General features: G+C 52.3%; 1 protein-coding gene across 1 annotated transcript; it reads right to left on the bottom strand.

Annotated features, from left to right (window-relative positions):
- Nucleotides 1-2072: 2072 nt before the first annotated feature.
- LOC119108840 (cathepsin O-like) lies at nt 2073-5574 on the bottom strand. The gene is made up of 6 exons (XM_037232380.1): nt 5504-5574; nt 4832-4967; nt 4427-4566; nt 3282-3418; nt 2786-2950; nt 2073-2350 (listed from the first exon to the last, which is right to left on the bottom strand). The coding sequence occupies exons 1-6, from the start codon at nt 5572-5574 to the stop codon at nt 2316-2318; spliced, it is 684 nt and encodes a 227-aa protein (XP_037088275.1). The 3' UTR covers nt 2073-2315.
- Nucleotides 5575-7504: the final 1930 nt, after the last annotated feature.

Raw genomic sequence — 7504 nt, 5'->3', positions numbered from 1 at the left:
GCAGATCTTTTCAGAGAAATGGGAACGTCGCTGAACAAATCGATAAGTAAATTTGCCAACTTCATGGACATTATAGGAGTAGGGGTTTAAAGACATGGCATATTCGGTTAGAAGGGAACAATTGAATTAGCTAAATTTGTAAGGCGCATGCTTGTCAGAAAAGAACGAAAAGGCGATGATGAGTGAAAGTAATGAGCGTGACTAGATCTTGAGAACGCTGAGATTTTCCAAGGTAGGTTCAGTGCACGGTAAATCCTTACAGCTCAAGTGCAGCTGTTCAGTGAGACGCGTCCGGTGCTGCAAAGTCCTGATTGGACAAGACAGGACAGGACAGGACTGGAAAGGACAGAACAGGACAGGTCAGTATAGGCAGTGCAGGGGCGGACTGGACCTGACCGGACTAGACGTTAGTGCTACGGTCTGCGCCGCCACTGAGACCTGCCATGTTACCACTCATCAGCGGCTACTCATATGGAGCATGCGAAAATATCAATATAAGCATCTCGGCCGCTGGCGCAGCTCCAGCGCGGGCCAGCAGCGAGGCTCCAGCGCGGGCCTCCAATGAGGTTCCAGGGCAGGCTGCCAAGGCTGAGGTACCAGAGACATCAGGTGGGACGGTGAGGTATCAAACAGCCCTATCAGAGGTGTGCTTCTGACAGGGTGGGCGAGGTAGACAACCCTGCCAGAGGCGTGTCTCTGACCGGGCGGGTATCAGAAAACTCTGAAAATCACTCAAACGCATTAGAAAACACGCCGACCTTGAGGGCAGGGCACAGCAGCATTCACGCCCTCAGTAATGTATGCTTACTCCGCTTAAATCTGGGGGTGAGCATAACCACAGTCTGAAAGTTGGAGAGGGCGCAACCTACCTGTTCCTGCGCCTAGGCCCTCTGCAATCATACGCATACTAATTCAAGCGCATGCAGGAGGGCGTAGAGGGAGAAGGCAACGAGTCTTGGGCAGGCTACATTTGTTCCAGGTTGCATCACATTACCGGATTAGCCGGCTAAGACACCTTTGTCTAGATAGGTGTTGAGACGAATACACTGAATAACAAATGTCTTGCATTTCTTCTCCTTTCGACTTATATAACGGTGAACGCACAACCACAACGCAGTACCGCGAATATGCATCGCGAAATATATGGACGCGCTGCCGCCCACAAACAAAACCCACGTTTTCATAGATATATTTCATTTCATACAGCTCACTAAGCCCGACTGACCTAGCTCCACGTGGAGCGGTCAAATTACAGCGAAACCTGGAGGCAGAGTACAGCGGGCCCACTGCCGCAATACGGACCGCAGTCGTTCTGCACTTCGATCGGGACAGCACGCAGACGCCGAATCACGACACTGAAATACACTGTCGTTTGCTTATTGCCATAGGAGCCAGAAAGGGAAGCTGCACCACAAAAGTAACATTCACAGCCAGTAATATTGTTGCCCAACACTATCAAGCGCGACTAGGTATGGCATGCAACTCTTATATTAGAGTGTTCGGTTAAGCCCCATAAGGCCTCACCACGGACCACGCCCGGCCTTCTAAAAGGGTATTTTGAACCTTGCGATGCACAAGGCGTATCTTGGTCCCAGCTGTACACCAATTTATCAAACATGACAAACAAAGAATCAGTTAAACTATGCCCGACTTTCTCTAGGGGTTTCCTCTATAATATTCACCCACATTGAGCACTTAAGTACGCGCTATAAACACGCTACAGAAGGCACATGATAGGCAAGAATGCAACATACTAAACAATGCTAAACCAGTCATTTCTAGAAATAATGATACGGTATTGGATGTGTATCTCGGCACAAACATACACAGCAGCGGTACAACACTTTCACCAGTGGCACTTGAGATATGCATGAGACGCTCCACTCAACAAGCGAGAATCTTCCGAAATCTAAGTTTTGTGAGTATCACTTTTTCTCCCAGTCCTTTCCAAAACATACGCCTTAGCAAAAGTATGAGTATCACACACTTCGGACCGCAATGTCTGCGAGTAAAAAACAAGTGTATCCCTCATCATTTGAGCCCAGCCCAAATGAAAGTACACACAACCGTTGGGAAGGCGCACACTGATCCATTGGCCGTGGATCCAATATGATCACCTCGACCGAGGTAAATCAGCACCATAATGGACGTGCCAGAACGGAAGGTCTGCTGACCCGGCCCGTGACCCGCGCACGCGCAACGCCAGGGGCCGGAGCCGAGGCTGGGCAGAGCACCGGCCGGCGATCTGTTCCCGCAAGGCTGGCGACGAGGCGGACCGGCTGGGTCCGGACGGTCCGGCGTCGAGAAGGCCAGCCTCACAATGTGATGGAGCCCACCTCCTCAGACAGACCTGCGCCGGCACAGAGCGAGCTCTTCAGCCTGTTCTCGGGAGTTCATCGACACAGTAATCAGACAGCTATTTTAGCAACAAGTTGTCCTCAGCGCGGCGACGGCGTGGTATCAACGGAAGCTGGCCATGTTTTTTCAAACATGGCCAGCTTCCGTTGTGACAATGTGACAATGCCATCATCCAGTGACATCATCACTTGGTTAAGCTGTCTTTAGCCAAAAGTATGGTCGCATCGACAGTTTAGGGTTGGATGTTACGACATGCAGCGCCATCTAGAGCTCTGCCTGACTGCCTAACCAGTGTCAACAGAATCCCACCAAGTGCAGACCTGCGTCCCAGTTTAGATTGCGCCACACAAAGCGCCACTATCACAGAGTACAACGCTGCTGCTTCTACATCCACACGTCAATGCTGCCTCACAGTCGCCACTCTTACCGCACAGGTCGCTGCCTACTGCCACGTGCAGGTAGCCGTCGAGACCGAAGTCGGCGCCCCACGAGTTGCGCACGATGTAGTACGGTACGGGACCGGTCGTGTCGTAACCCACGATTTGCACGGCGTGGTTCAGCTCACCCTCGCAGTTGAATCGGATCACGCCGCCTGGCGGAGCACGGGGAGCTCGTGACGCGACGTCCTAACCCGCCAGCCATAGCGCCCTGACCTCGCCAGTCACGTCATCTCCGAAGGTTCGAGCCTGAACCGGCACTGGCACAGTGTTGTACCCGCGGCGTCGCACGCGCAGACACGGCTGGCCGCGCCAGAGGGGCAGCATACAAACCGATCCATGCGCGTTACGGTCGCCACAGACCAATACAATGGCGCCAAGGCCACCCATGGCGTCGCAGGCAGCAAGCGGGCCCGACCTCAACTCGAGGATGCTCAGAATGACACCGGTGGTTTGACGTGGTCCGCCAGCCGCCAGCCAACTCACCCACGTAGTCCTGCCAGCTGGTGGCGTCGGCCCCCACTGCGATCGGTCCGCGCGTGGCCAGCAGTCGCAGCATCCCCTCCTCGTTCCCCACCATGGAGTCACAATGGTACGTGCGGAGCAGTACGCCGCTAGCGGAGCTGTAAGACGTACGCAGAGTTATGGAGAAAGGCGAAATACGACGCGGTTACGGCACTGAACATGGATGGCTACCAATCTACAACAGCAAGTAAATTACAGCATTAGCCAATAGACAGAAATATAACACGTACCTGTGACTTCATTCTGCGTCATAAAAATTGCTGCTGCACCTGACACATAACCCTTTGCCTCTGCCTCACATCGCGTGTTATTGTGGCTTCATCACGCACTCAGCTGCCGAGGCTATAAGGCGTCGCCTGCCTCTCATCCTGTCAGGAAGGGCGGGCATCGCGGGAATCGAACCCCGCACCTCTAGTTTCCCAGACGCGCAGTGGTTAGCGCAGACGCGTTAACAGCTATATTACCGGCACCCTCTGTCTCATACTGATCGACACGCAGTCCCACATGGCACACCGTGTCACTGACACCGGCAAATGAAGCGCGATGCCTGTGACCCTCTGCCCATGGCGCAGGCTGTGACCGACACACCATCGCCCGCCGTGCCACTGACCGCTGACCTGAGCAGGCTCACCTGACACTGTACATCACCCGTCTGCATCTGACGCAATATGCCATCAACACCTGCATGCGACTCTTATAAGGATCGGTGGCTTAACGTCTGACTGCCAGGGTCATTCCGAGACGGGACATCTGTATCAGGTACCACGCGGAATGTGGCAGCGGAGTGCCCGGGATGCCAGTACAGGACCGGGAAGACCCGAGACAAGCACCGTAACCAATACACCACCATAGCTTCTCCCAACACAGGACCGGAAGACCAGAGACAAGCACCTTAACCAATACACCACCCCAACCAATCGCTCCTCATAACACCCTGCCAGCTACATACCACGTCGGTGACCTGTGCGCCTACCCTGCCATACCAATGACCTGTCCCACCTCGCACGTACGCACGCACGTACGTACGTACGTACGCACGCACGCACGCACGCACGCACGCACGCACGCACGCACGCACGCATGCACAAGTACGCAGCACCACTGACCTCTGCAAACGACACGCGTCGTCACGCAGGGTCAGCGGGTAGCGCAGTTCCGGCACGATCCCGTTCGCGCTCATCCAGTCCAGCGCCCAGCACACGTCGCCGCCCGTGCAGCCCAGGTTGTTGGACGAGCAGTCGATCACCTGCGGACGGAAGACAGAGGGGCGTGGCAAGGGGTGTGGCAGAGGGGCGTGGCAGCGGGGCATGGCAGCGGGACGCGGCAGCGGGGTGGACCGGCCATGGCCAGCTGCACGACTCCGCACCGAACAGGCACTACTGAGGGGCAACAGCGTGTGTCCAATGTCCTGCGGTCCAATCATCACGCGTACTGACCCCTTCCCTCCCCCTGCGGTCCAACCATCACGCGTACTGACCACGTCCTCCCCGCGGCCCGGCCATCGGGCGTACCTGCTGCACGCTGAGCTGGGTCAGGTTACCCGTCTTGAGTGCATGCATCGTCTCGAGCACCTCGACCGTGCTGAAGGCCCAGCAGGCGCCACAGTCGGCCTGGTTCCTGACCGGTGTCACTACACCGCGGTCCCGCCTGCGAGGCACACCGCGCAGGGGTCACACGTGGCGCGCGCTTCAGTGCCACACCGGCAGCCTGGCCACCAACAGCAGCGATTGTGGATGGTAACACAGCAGAGCAGCAAGGCCATGTAGCATTCCTAAGTGATTCGCGTCCACATCTACCATGAACCTCAGCATGAAATCCATTGGTGAACTTCAGCATAAGAGTCAGTGTAAAAAACACTCCCGGGGCAAAACGGGTTGATTGAACACATACAGCTGAGATACATGCATATAACAGATAAAAACTGCACATTGACAAGTGCACCGACAAAAACATGATCTTTGAGGCAGCAGTGGTAAAGCAAATGCAGGGAGAGGAACGGTGTATTTGCAGTTGACCTCCTCCATCGCCAGTTCAACTGAACTGCAAAGAGACGCCTGACGCGGAGGCGCCCAGCAGACGCCCCGGCCCCGGGGACGCGGCGGCCGCCGATTGGGGTGGTGGTTCCCTGGGCTGCCTGGCCGGCTGCGGCTGGCTGGCCCCCTGGATCCACCAGGCCCACTGACCAGTCAACGCGGGCTGGCAGGCCGGCCGGCAGACGTAGCGGGGCTGAGGGCCGGCGGCGCCATGCGGTCATAAGTGTCCGCCGGCCACCGGAGGCTCCGGTAGTTAGCTGCCGCTGCCGGAATTCTGCTGGCGTCAGGTCGGAAAACTTGCTCGGCCCGTAGTGCGCGTCATCGGCGCCAGCTGCGTTCAGCCGCCGCGCCCGCGCCAGGCTCTCCTGCGTAAGAGCAAGGGCGTCGTGGGAAGGCCAGCAGAGAGCCATGGCGATGGCAAGGACGCACTGAGAATGAACAGAACTATGCAACATGCACACCATATTTGTAGGTGTTGAACATTATTCAGAAATCTCTTTGATCCAAATGATGCCTATTTGGGCAGTGAAAAGGTAAATCCAGTCAGTGTCTCTGACATGGATTAAAGATGGGGTCAACTCTTTCATCCCTTACCAATCAGTGAATTTTGTATTTAAAAGGTTTGATGTGAGATGAAACACAATAAGGTTTCTGTCCAGGCCAAGGCTGGCATTGATCTGAAAACATGGTTCCCCATGGTTCAGATTCAAACCTCTGGCATGCATAACTGATCTACACCCTTCATCTACAAAGCCACCATCAACATGCTAGGCCATCATCATGTCATCATTATGCCAGGCCATCATGATACAAGGCCATCACTACACCATCATTACACCAGGCCACTATTACACCATCATTATGTCATTACTATGCCACACCATCATTATGCCAGACCATCATTATGCTGGTAAAGTTGTCCATTATGCTGCTGCCCTGAATTGGAGCAAAGTGGAGTGCTATACTAGCATATTTTGATGCTGATACTATAATCTGCCCTTTTGAGCAAAAAATGGCAGATAGGTTGGCTACATATAAAAGTAATCTCATGTATGGTGCTAAAAGCATAACAATCAGATTGGTGGAACCAAGTATAGTCTTTCAAACTTACTGACTTATCCAAACACAGCACACTAATCATGAGCACCAATTAACCTTTGATGTCAACATCTCCAAAACTGACCAAATTCTTGCATGGCTTCCTGGTTACACCTCCCTAGTTGTTGAAAGAACTGGGTCTTGATGTGGCTGGCATTTACGTGAAGCTTTTGCATGACACTGTTGCATGTTTGCACCAGCTTTTCTCCATGACTGTTAGTGTATGTGCGCTAGGTGTACACAACCATCCACATATTTTTAGATAAATGTTTAAGCCTGGTGCTGGTACACCCTCTACTTTGAGGGGTGTAGTAGCCTGATACTTTGCAACACTCCGTTTTGCAGGGTGTATACAACACATACATTTTCTAACAGGGTTGGCAGGTACTGCATGACAATGGGAGCAGCCCCATGGTGCTTTTCCCACTGACACAAACTTAACAGGAAACTTTTCCTCAAAAGTTGAGCAGTTGTCATTTGAAAAAAAACATTTAATTTGAGTTATATATGTTCAAAAACTACAATATATGCCTGACAGAAACAGTAGAATGTGTAGAGACCCCTTTGGTCACCTAAAAAGTGATTTGAATGAAAACATACAACACTAATTATTATTATTAAAGTATCGCATGATTATATATCTTGCCTAGGGGCACAACTTTCCTATGAAAAGAAATGACTCAAATTTCTTCACTGAATGAGGATTCAAACATTTTGCAAGTGCAATACATTTCTACATGAGACCACTCTCACATTTTTGATAGATCCTGCAGTGTGCAAGCTGCAATTCTTTGTCAAAATTTGTTTACATGCATATTAATAAAAGAGCATTGATTGAGTATATAACATTGGCAGAGGTATATACCTCTAGTTCCCTCTTAATACACTCTGGATTTTGAATTTCCAATCAATTCATCATGACTTGATACCAATCCTAACACTTAGAGGGGAACAAGAGATGGAGGTGATCAACTGGCTGAACAAGTTGTAAAAACATACAGGGATACTCTGAGAAAACTGTCTACATAGGATAACAAAAATTGGTGCAAACTT

This window comes from Pollicipes pollicipes, unplaced genomic scaffold (genome assembly GCF_011947565.3).
Source record: "Pollicipes pollicipes isolate AB1234 unplaced genomic scaffold, Ppol_2.1 Scaffold_6806;HRSCAF=8064_pilon_pilon_pilon, whole genome shotgun sequence".
In the NCBI taxonomy this organism is placed as follows: Eukaryota; Metazoa; Arthropoda; class Thecostraca; order Pollicipedomorpha; family Pollicipedidae; genus Pollicipes; species Pollicipes pollicipes.
This window is presented reverse-complemented; position numbering and strand designations above follow the sequence as displayed.

Excerpts from the sequence above, each read along its gene's own strand:
- LOC119108840 (XM_037232380.1), bottom strand. The coding sequence starts at position 5,574 with ATGACCGCATGGCGCCGCCGGCCCTCAGCCCCGCTACGTCTGCCGGCC. Across the intron at positions 4,567-4,831 it reads CCCAGCTCAGCGTGCAGCAG|GTGATCGACTGCTCGTCCAA; the intron begins GTACGCCCGATG and ends TTCCGTCCGCAG. Across the intron at positions 3,419-4,426 it reads GACGCGTGTCGTTTGCAGAG|CTCCGCTAGCGGCGTACTGC; the intron begins GTCAGTGGTGCT and ends TACGTCTTACAG.